We start from the raw sequence: 11,703 nt of genomic DNA on the forward strand, positions 1-11,703 counted from the left end.
GGCTCCTAATGTCCACTGTCCATGCAAAGTGCAAGACTTTGATACGGGTCGGGAGGAAAGGCGTGATTCAATTAGGAGGCTTGAGATAGCTTTATAATAAGATGGTGCTGTTATTACATCTTACCTAAAAATAAATTCAAAAATGAAGCAAAGGTTTAAGTGTAAAAAAATGAAATTATTGAAGGAGAGTGAAATTGTTTTTAAAGCAGTCCTGAGACAAAAGGCCTCTCTATGTCTTCAGACTTCTTTTGTCCATGCTTTAAAAGAAAAAAGCTATAAAAGAAATGAATTGGTTGTCATGATTTGTAGTGTGTTCTAAATGTATGGTAAACACTGGATTGATAAACACCAACTCACTGTCCTGAGAAAACATCTATAAAGGTTCAGATACATATTGAGCACACATTTTTGTCAGTTTACCATGTTTCTTTGTATTTCTGTTTAAGGATGTCTTGTTCACTGTATATTTCTGGTTTGTTAACATCAAACTCTCAGTTAATGCATTATACTCATGCTTGAACAATGCATTGTCTCATGTATTCTGCCCACAGACACTGTAGCTATCTGTGAACTATCAGTGAACACAGAATGCTTCAGGGAGGAGGGGTGCATTTTAAAAAAGCCAAAACACACACAGAGTGCAAACACTTAGGTATGAACTAAATTGTGAGAAAGTCACATAGAAACTAGCTAGTCAAGAGCAGAGAAGAATTTATTTATTTGGGCTTTATTAGGATAGCAGTGTGGGAGACACCAAATTGTGGTAGCTGTGAGGGTGTGCTCTTAGGTCTTACAAAAGTATCATTGGTGTAACTAAATCTGTGAGGAGGCTGCCAATTATACCCCTGTTGGCCAGGAATTGCGGCTGATGTAGTAAGAGTTTACAAGAAAGGAATTAGCCACAGTCTGTCTCTGGGTAGTTTAGTGGGAGAGAGGAAGGTGTGGTTTCACAGATGTTTAGAAAGCTGGTAGGATTCCTCCCAGAAAATTGCACTTGGCACCAGATCATGAGGTCCACATGAACCTGGGTGGGTACCGGAGAGTTCGGTTCAAAAGTTCACCTGTCATAAGCCTGATATATGAATGGTTCAGCAGGGCCTGGCAACTCATTTTAAGTGTCTAGAACCAATGACTCCACTTTGATTTTCTTCACTGACAACAATGTGAGAATGACAACAACTCAGACTTTTTTGTTGCCTGATAGTGTACATGCCTGGATGACCATGCAAATGGTGTAAAGGCCGATTTTAGGGCTATGAATAAAGTTTAGCGGATAGATGATCAGCAAATATGGAATCCATCAATAATGCACAAAGACTGTATTAATAACTTCGATCCCTTAAAATTAAAAAAGTTTTAACATGAAAATCTAGGTGACTATATAAAGTCTAAAGATCAAAAAGCAAACTAAGTAATAAATCTGCACTACTTCTAATAGAAAACCACACGTACAGTGAATGTGTGCTAGTGACAATTCAAAAACAAATTGTTGGGATGCTAAAGGAATATGCTAATGTGACTCTCACTGTGACCCTGTCCACAGCCAGAATATGGAAGAAAAAAAAATTCTTACTCTACAGAACACTTTTCAAACTTAGTATAAAAGCCTCAAATCCTATCCTTTGTGACATCTGTGAACACAGAATATGTTCTGCTGAATGAAATAAGCCAGACAAAGAAAGACAGAGGCTACATGATCTCAATTAGATGTGAGACCTAAAAACGTTGACTTCACAGAAACAGAGTGTGGAGAAGTGATTACCAGGGGTTGGAGCAGAGAGAGGCTGGGAAAATGAAGCAAATGGTGAGGTGTTGGTTAAGTGATGCCCAGGTTCAATTAGACAAGAGAAATAAACCCAAAATAAAAAAGAAGAAAACTACCAACAGGCCCAAAGACAAATGGTGAAAGGTTATGAACAAATGATTGCATGGAGTTGGAGAATTAAGGTGTGCCTTAAAAATACTCCGGAAGTAATCTACATTCTTGGGTTCAGTTTCAAGAACACCCAGTGAAAGAAACTATTCTAGCATATCCAGTCTCTGGGCACCAAGTCATCCACACTAGAGGTGATGCTTCCTGCCAGCTTATTCTGCAATCTTGAACTATTTTGTTTGACTATAAGAACCTTTTGCCTCTGGGTATGTGTACGGCTGGATTTCCCCTTCTTGATTCCGCAGATGGTTGTACAGTATACAATCATACATCAATCCTTTGTCACTTTCAATATACTACATATTCACCTATATGAATATGTTGCCCAAAATTAAAAGCTGCATAGTATCCAGGCTAATGGTACCACATTAACAATCTTTTCCCTGTATTTTTGGTACCATAAATTATAGGATGAATGGTAGTCTCTGAGTCCCTCTGTACAAATCACTCACTACATCAATAGGAAATACGTGTTTGCCCATTTGAATTATTTGAATTGTATGTGATTTTTGTATTTAAACAAATCAGTAAACAGCAATGCTTTGATTGGAAAAGGAAGGGTATATTTTAAAGTAAAATTGAATTAAAGAAGAAATGATGTTGTTCTGACTGGGAAAGTTCTATTTCACTGTGCTGGATTTAGCTGATAAATGGGAAGGCTGGTCGGAGAGGGAAGAGCTGTTAGTAATAAGGCAGAAAATTGAAAGATGGGCACTTTCTCCAGAACCAGGCCTCTCAGCTAGGGGTTGTAGGCATGAGGCTTTTACAGGAATGCCAAAGAAGCCTTATCAGCAAGACAGGCACTGAGACTGCTATAATTTTCGGGTGGTCTGTTTTTTCTAATACATAGTCTGCTGTTTTCTGTAGATCATTGAGTGCACTGGGCTCTGTAAATATAAATAGAAGTTTTTAATTAGAAAGTCATGTCTCATCTTCTATTTCAGTTGTTTTTCCCTCCTGGGAATAGCTAATTCTGCAGCTAATTGTTAGGATAATATGGGCAAAGTGTATGGTGTATCTGAATGATAACCATACACTTTGCATGATATATCCTAATAAAAATTAAAATCAAGTTGCTGGGATATAGAAAGCATGTCTCTCCCCCACCTCCTCCTCCCTCCCCCCCCTCTCTCTTTCTCTCTCTACACACACACACACACACACACACACACACACACACACACACACACACACACCACAAGAAAAAGAAAAAAGAAAATGGTCACATTTGCCTCAGCATGGAAGAAGACAGAGAAAAACTGCCTTCACATCCCTTGTTTTATATGGTCCAGAGATATGATCTATGATCGCTGTGCTCATGGCTTAAATGGATGAGCTTATTAGGTCTGGAGCAAGCAAAAGTACAAGAACAAATAGCTAGACAGAAGAGGCAGGTAGATAGCAAAACATCGTCAAATCAGTTTAGAACGTCCAGCAGAGACCATCATCAAATCATGTTTATAACATCCAGCAGAGGGGTTGGGGTGGAAGAACATCTCACTATATAGCCCAGATGGTGTGAAGCGGCCATCCTCCTGTCTCAGCTGAGATTACAGGTGTCTACTCCCATACCAAGCAGGAAGCCTGAAGGACAGAGATTAAGGAAATACAGAGGATAGCATAAATGACCAGAGTTTCAATGGTTCAACAGCAGAAACACTAGGACTTATCCAGGAAGCATGGCAAGAGACCTTACCCAGAATCGGCTAGTCCATTTTACGTCTATTGCAAGCAGCATTGAGGGCAGTGTGTGGATTGAAGTCGTTACCCAGATCTGTTCATAAAGTAAGGGAAAGATCAGAGCTGGATTCTTTTTCAGCAAGATTCTGCTCATAAATAATTCCAGAAATACCTGCCCTAATAGCACTGAAAATGGTATTTTTGTGAACATAAAAACACAAATAAATTCTTAAACAATTAAGACTCCTCCTGACTTTTGTCTGTCAGGGTTCCCAGTTTTGATGCTTGTCTTTCATTGGCATTAATGCTTTAATGGCCTTTCTTGCATTCGATTCAATAAAAGTTGAGACCACTATCCCCATATGGCTAGCACTTTGCTTGGCCAATGACAGATCTCCTCAACCCTGGACCCAAGAAATGAATTTAAAATGTGCATGCTATTTGTCTTTTTTAGAAGAAAAACATAGAAAAAGAACTCTTTTAGGTGAGATATTAACAAAGAACTAATTTTTTTCTTTTTTTTTTTTTTGTTTTTTGTTTTTCGAGACAGGGTTTCTCTGTGTAGCTTTGTGCCTTTCCTGGCTGGCCTCGAACTCACAGAGATCCGCCTGCCTCTGCCTCCCGAGTGCTGGGATTAAAGGCGTGCGCCACCACTGCCTGGCAAAAACTAATTTTTTTAAATGTAGTTGTTTCTGATCTGAGAATGTGGGGCCCTGGGTTCAACTCCAAGTACAAAAAGTAGATTATTTTTTCTACAAACTTTAGAAAAAAATAATTTTTGTTGTTTTCAGAAAACATTCACCCATCTTGACCTAAAAGATTCTGATGAATTGGAGCCTTGCTCTGTTGTCTTCTGTAGACACTTTGTGGTACAGAGTACAAAAGTGGGAAGAATGTGAGCATACAGATACCCTCTGGTATCTCTCTTCAGTCCTGGGCACAGTTATCACTAAGGAGATTTTGCAAGGGAGCGTAATTGTTACAGACTGGAGTTTGCCATGCTATCATGAATGTTCAGGCTCCATCTGAGATCCTGGGGAGACCTGGTTTGGTGATGGACTTGACTTCTTGGTTATGTGAACATTCTCCCCTTACCAGCATCTCAGGGGTTGTGCTCTTAGAAATGAGCAATTGCCTCGTGTTTGGAGGTTCTGTTCAAAGTGATGCTGTTCGAAACGAAGACAGGAAGAGTTGAGAATATCAGACCACTGGAACGAAGACGGGAAGAGTTGAGAATATCAGACCACTGGTCACTAAGAGAAAAGACCGGAGCCTCTTCATCACCAATGGTTTTCTGAATAGCCCCCACTATCTTACGTGATTTATGACAATAAATGTTCTTAACGGAATCTTTGAAGAGGTTTTCCCTTTTCTGCCTCTGAATACATTTCGCAAGCCAATAAAGGGAGAAGCGAATTTTCAAGATATTTCTAAAAATGGGGCTGTCATCTTTGACACAGACAGGACTTCAACTTTGAAATGCAATGTGATTTCTCTTTTCCCTGTGACTGTCCTCAAATAGCGGCTACTTTTATTCCTAAGCGTTAGGAGCGGCGGCTGTGAGATCTAAAATGAGAATCTAATCGCAGCCATTTATATTGAAATAATAACACTGGAAAGCATATTTTTTTATTCACTTCTCCTCCACTGTCACAGCTGGCACCAGGGAACCTTCGCTTCATTTTTCTTGTCTTGTCGTTTGGAAAACAGTGTACTGAGGAAGAGTTATTAAAGACTGTCCCAGACTTAATATTCCGAAGCGGCAAAACTTTACATCTGAATGTTGACTGGTATTTTTGTGCTGCAGAAAAATCGCTAAGTAAGAAATGTCAGTAGATACAAAATACAGCTCACCTGGTTTCTTCAAGCACCTCTGGGACGGACCTGGATTATGTATCTGAGACGGAAGATCATGGCAGGAGCCAGGCACAGTGGCGTGCGTCTAGCGTGCCAACTTTTTGGAAGACTGAAATGGGAAAACTCTTTGAACCCAGGAATTCAGTCTGGGCAATACAGTGAGACCCAATCTCAAAAAAGAACTTGATAGCAGGAGCTAGATAATAGAAAGCGGGTTTTTTTTTTTTTTTTCCAAGATAATCTGTCATTGGTGATATTCTCTATCATACTGTAAGATTTGATTGACCTCAGTCTTTGGACTGTGTACTTGGGCCTCTGCTGCTAGGAAAGGAATGTCCAAAATGGCCTGTTTTTTTTAAACTCTTTGTGAGCACTATAGACTGACCTAACAGAAATGCCCTGTACCTAGCATTAACCTGAGAGCGTGTGAAAAGATGCTACTTTCTTTTTCAGTCACGTTCGTATGTTTAAAACCACATTTGTGATTTCTAGACGTTGCAAAGTCATTAGCAGTAGTTTGTTTAACATGGTCAGAAATTGGTAAAAGTCATTGGAGCGGACCTTTGACGCAGTGTGCACAAAACTAAGTGAAATGTGTACATCAACGTAAAGGTACCGACTGCCCACTGTCGGTCTCAGTTTCTGGATGTTGGAGCATCTGTTTCCCAGGGGCAGGCCAGTTCATGTGATTGGATTGTGCTGATGTGTTGTGCCCCATGGGCACTGCCTCAATAAATATTCCAGCTGGGCGGTAGTGGCACAAGCCTTTAATTGCAGCACTCTGGAGTTGGATCTCTGTGAGTTCAAGGCCAGCCTGGTCTACAGAACAAGTTCCAGGACAGGCTCCAAAGCTACACAGAGAAACCCTGTCTCGAAAAATCAAAATAAATGAATAAATAAATAAATGTTCCATACATATTATTTCTTTTTTTCCATACTCTCTCTCTCCTCTCTTCTGTATGAAATTATGTAAGTATTCACTGAATTGTTGTGTCTTGGTCATTTAATATATAAAGTTTCTTTAGTTGTTATAGGACAAATTAACTTGCATTTTTCCAGCAAGGACAGCAGGTAACACAGGTTTTTCTCTTACAGGTTGTGGAACTGGGAAGTATCTTAAAGTGAATAGCCAAGTACATACCCTGGGCTGTGACTACTGTGGGCCTCTGGTAGAGATTGCCCGGAATAGAGGGGGTGAAGTCATGGTATGTGACAACCTTAATCTCCCCTTTAGGGACCAGGGCTTCGATGCTATCATCTCCATAGGAGGTAAGGCAGCCAGGCCACAATCACACTTTGCCATGAAAAACCACTGTCAGGCCAATCATGTAACTCAATGTCCATTCTTTGTAGAGGTCTAGGCAATGCATTTTACCTAATTTTAAAATATATATATTCTAGTGCATGGCTTATTTGACTCTTGACTACATTTATGGCATATATGTTGTTTTATTTGTCTCTTGACTACATTTATGGCATATATGTTGTTTTAATTTTAAGCCTTCAGGCTATTATTATATTGTTTTTGATGATTTGTCCCCCCCCCCTTTTTTTTTACTCTGTACATGAAGAATGTTAGGACTCTTACTCATTGAAAATATGCTTCGCTATATTGAGATCAGGCCAGATTCTCCTGAAATAGAGTAGATTTTTTTTTCAGGTGTCATATTACTGAAAACAACAGGTCACAACAGTGCCCTTTGTTAACAGAAAATTCTAGAACTAATATATTGAACACCCCCTGGACAGGTGTGTCACTCACTGCTATTCAAGTTCCTGGAAAAGACAGGCACTGTCTTGTCCCAGACTTCACTGTTTGATCGTGTCTTTGTGTTCCTAATTCTAGACGTTGTTGAAGATGAATCTATCTTCCCAATAAAGTCAGCACCAGAGCAAACAAAATAACAAGAACAACAAAATCTGTGCCTGAAACACGCACACATATATGAGCTCACTTTACCCAGTACTCTTTACGTCCAGTGTGTTGGTTATCCTCAAATGTGTAGGAAGACCTGTATTAAAGGAATTCTCTAGCCAGGCATGGTGCTATACACTTTTATTCTCAGCATTTGGGAGACATAAGGTGGATCTCTGTGAGTTTGAAGCCAGCCTGGTGTACATAGTGAGTTCTAGGACATCCAAGGCTACATAGTAAGACCTTGTCTCAAAAAAAAAAAAAAAAAAGAAAAGAAAAGAAAAGAAAAAGAAAAAGAAAAAGAAAGGCACTCTCTACTAAGTTCTTTATAGTGCTAAAATCTTTTACAAAGCAGATTACTTGATTCAACACATTTTTTAAATTAACCTGTTGATGGAACAAACTTTACCAAAGCGAGGTGATCTTATGGAAGCTGACTACCATTCATGATAAATATATATATATATATATATATATATATATATATATATATATATATATATATATATATATATATATATATATATATATATATACATATATATATAATAATACAATTTATACTTTCCTGAACTAGATGAGAGATTGCTGGGTATCCTTAGATGGGAACTGTATCTTTGCATAGTGAGAGGATTCAGGCCTGGGTGTCTGTAACCCTGGAAACGGTCAGGAACAGTAAAAGACAGTTGCCATAAGAACCTCCCCTACGCTGTCTTACTTCCTGTTCTTCAAACGATTAGGTGCACTTTGTTGTAAGCATTAGTCTATGCAGGCTGCTATAACAAAATATTTTGGATTCCTGTGTTTTAAAACAATAGACTTTTATTTCTTACATCAGAGAACCAGCCGAGCCAGTTCATTAGGGCTTGCAGATGGCTGCTGCTTTCATCTTTTTTTTTTTTCTTTTCTGATTCCCCGTATGGCAGAGGTAGAGGTTGAATATCAAGCTTGCTGGACTCTTATGATAGTACTAATCCAATCATACAAGACCACATCTGAGCCTAGTGACTTCCCAAAGTGACTTCCTTGTGGACATAGCCTTGGTTGAAGTCACACAGATGTAACAAAGGATTCTTTTTGACCAAAGCAGCACCATGCTGTGCTCTGAATCTTTAGTGGGGAAAGCTTTTTATCTGGTCACCTTCCTAAAGAACTGGAAATTAAATAGAGTTTGGGAGGAGATGGAGATCTTGCTCTCTTTCTGCTCACGTTGGTTTTTAGGGTCCACAGGGCACCTATCCCAGCACCACTCAGCTACTGTGGGGGAGGGGAGGGTGCCGATACCTTTTCCGCCTTTGAGAAATGCTCCGTGTTTCTTCTTGAACTCTTCTTTGTACTCAGCTTAGAGGCTATGCCTTTCCCGTGTAGAAAAATGGAGCATGCCACTCTCTCGTGTGGCCCTTCCAAAGCTTACCTTAGAATTTACCGTGGCACTCCTGAACCTATGAAAGCTAATGGTGGAAATGGGTTAGTTATCACAAGAAAACCCTCTAAACCAGAGGGCTGGGGAGAGATGTGCATACCATTTTCCTAGGAGAGGTGAACCCCAGATAAGGACTCTAGTACAGACCAAAGAAGCATCCCACAGTCGGTCAGTGCGCTTAGTTAGGTTTCAGACAGGAGCATGGGAGAAGAATTACTTATGGACACACTGATGACTCAAAGGAACTTACCACTGAAAAGCGCACTCAACACGGGTGCTATCTCATGAAAAGCTTCACACCGCGCAGGGGAACTCCACATCTGGAGTCTCCTGTCCCTCAGCAATGGCTTACTCTGTATAACCTCAGCGAGGGGCTCATAGTCTGCCTCTCCCTCCAGGAAGAAGTTTTCAATTCAGAGGAAATAGCTGCATAACAATGAGCTTGGCAGGATTTTCCCCCCACCCTCCCTTCATGTCCCCTCTCCATCTCACTCAGTTCTCTGTCATGTGTGTCCTAAGCCATATTAGGACGAAGCCAGAAGGCCCTCATTTATGCTGACCCATTGGTTTTGGGAAAGACCATCCCCTGGAAACATGAGCCAAATCAATTTCTGTTGTTTATAATTTACCTAGTCTTTGGCATCCTGTCATAGTAGCAGAAATGTACTAGCACACCCTGTTACTATCTTTTCATTGAAAATGCTCCCTCGATGGACATGATGTCACATGTCTATAATCCCAGTCCTGTGCAGGCTAACGCGGGAGAATCATGAGTTTGAGGTCAACCTGGAGGACACAGAGAGGTGTTGATAAATAAGCCAAACAAAAATGCCCCTTTAAATGGAAAAACCAAACATGCTTTTAGGAACTGCAGCTATGAGGTAACGTGATAATGTCTCTTTTCAGTCACATTTCACATTTAGAATAACATTCTGAGAAATTTCAAGACTCTTACATTCATATATACTTATTCCCTATTTTGAATTGCATATTTTGGCATTTATTGCTTGCCGTGACGCAAGGACGTATCTTTTTCCCCCCTTATTGTCTTACTTTTTGGAGTCTCTTAATAACAGAGAGACAACTGTCGTACTTGGATATACACCCATCATGCTTCCCTGACAGATTGGGGGGGGGGACACTCCCTGCCTTTAGAGCAGTTCCACAAACAGTCTAGAAGAATCTAGCAACATAAACTGGTGTAAATCAACTACCCACTTTGCACCAGCAGCTCTGAAGTAGCGCTCTATCGCTCCCAGCCCCCACCCTCCAAGGGACACTGAATGACGTCTGGTGACATTTTGGGGGACTCACAGGGGACAGGTGGACATGTGCTCTTGTCACCTAGTGGGTGGCTCCCCCACAACAGGAATGATCTAGCCCCCAAAATCAGCGATATTAGGGTTTTAAAACCTGCGTTCTGCTAAACCCATCAGCTCCGGGAGCCTAGTGAGACCTACGCACTGGCACACTTAAAAGAACAGGAAGTCATAAAAACATAAGACGTGACAGGCTGTTAACGGAAATCCGCTGTCACCATTTGGTTCTGTCATCCAAAAGTTGGGATTCAAGTTATTTTTTAGCCTCTCCACAGGAAAACTGCTCTAAGTACATATACGGAGTGTATATATGGAGTGCGTATACGGAATACTATTTTTGCCTTTAAGCTCTGGTTATGACTCACAAGCAAAAATATTCTTTTAATTTTTAAAATTTCGGCATAGTTTCTCAGCAGTGACATTTCAGACAGATCTTCCTATAGTGACATTCACAGGGCTTCCTGACAGAACATGTATGTGTGTGTGTATATATAGCACGTTTGGCATGTGTGAAGAAAATTTTCCTGCTTAAGCCTCTTTTTCCTCCAAAACATTTGGCTTGGGGTTGGAGAGATGGCTCAGCTGTTTAGAGCACTTGCTACTCTTGCAGAGGACCCAGGTTCAGTTCCCAGAACCCAGGCTGGGCAGGTCACAACTGCCTACTCCAGCACCAGAGGATCCAACACCCTTTTTAGTCTCCATAGGCACCTGGATACACATAGCATTTGCTCGCAGATACATATGCACAAATAAAAATTTTTAAAACATTTATTCTAAAAGCTGTTACCCAGTACCTGTTAAATATAAATTTAAAACATTAAGAGTCACTTTTCTGCATCAGATTATAATTAAAAATAAATTATTCTGTATTTATCAATAAATGACTGAAAACTTTGTTTCGTATAGAATGCAGCACCCTTTGAAACCTGGTAGAATCCTGGAACACTGGAGACCTATTAGTCTATCACAAAGAGATCTTTATTGCATGAAAACAGTCCTGTTTTAATGTTTCCCCTGCCCCTCTTTGAGCTTTACAAGATCAATGCAGTGAGTGGTCACTGTCCCCAGAAGCTGTGTTCTGTGGTCTCAGGGAACACAGAATAGCAGCTCACAACTGTTCGTTACTCCAGTTCCAAAGGATCCAACTCCCCCTCCTGGCCACTGCACAAATGTGGCGTATGTACACACAGGAAGGCAAAGCAACCAACCACACACACACACACACACACACACACACACACACACACACACACACAAATAATAACAATAATAATAATAATAATAGAAAATAATACAAATTGTATTGTTGAGTGATCTCCCTCTGAAAGCTTTTATATCTATAGCACTTTCCCTGTAGATAGTCAATGCATCTCTGTGGCAAGTAAACCTCAGAGATCACTGGTTTAAAATCATCACTAACACCTAAATGGTGTGAGCATCAGAGGACAGTTTCAGTTGCTCCCTGCCAGGGCTGCCCACATCAGAGCTGGAGTCTCTCAGCTTTGCTTGGAACCAGTCTCCTTCCTGATGGATTCTATTTAGAAAATGCTCGAATCTCCCTTTGACGTTACAGGGA

The 11,703-nt window shown here is 40.4% G+C and overlaps 1 protein-coding gene across 10 annotated transcripts in view; it reads left to right on the plus strand.

Annotated features, from left to right (window-relative positions):
• The window catches only part of Trmt9b (tRNA methyltransferase 9B (putative)), a 71,870-nt gene that overhangs the window by 46,263 nt on the left and 13,904 nt on the right, over nt 1–11,703 (plus strand). For 8 of the 10 annotated variants that reach the window (XM_052752039.1, XM_052752043.1, XM_052752047.1 and 5 more), the window contains one exon: nt 6,566–6,739. The exons of 1 other annotated variant lie outside the window; for it this stretch is intronic. In XM_052752039.1, coding sequence (XP_052607999.1) covers nt 6,566–6,739 — 174 coding nt within the window. Of the gene's footprint in view, nt 1–6,564; nt 6,740–11,703 lie in introns of those variants that run through there. One more of the 10 variants, XM_052752049.1, reaches the window with a different exon arrangement.

The sequence above is a fragment of the Peromyscus californicus genome, unplaced genomic scaffold, assembly GCF_007827085.1.
Source record: "Peromyscus californicus insignis strain IS unplaced genomic scaffold, ASM782708v3 Scaffold_23__1_contigs__length_62951481, whole genome shotgun sequence".
In the NCBI taxonomy this organism is placed as follows: domain Eukaryota; kingdom Metazoa; phylum Chordata; class Mammalia; order Rodentia; family Cricetidae; genus Peromyscus; species Peromyscus californicus.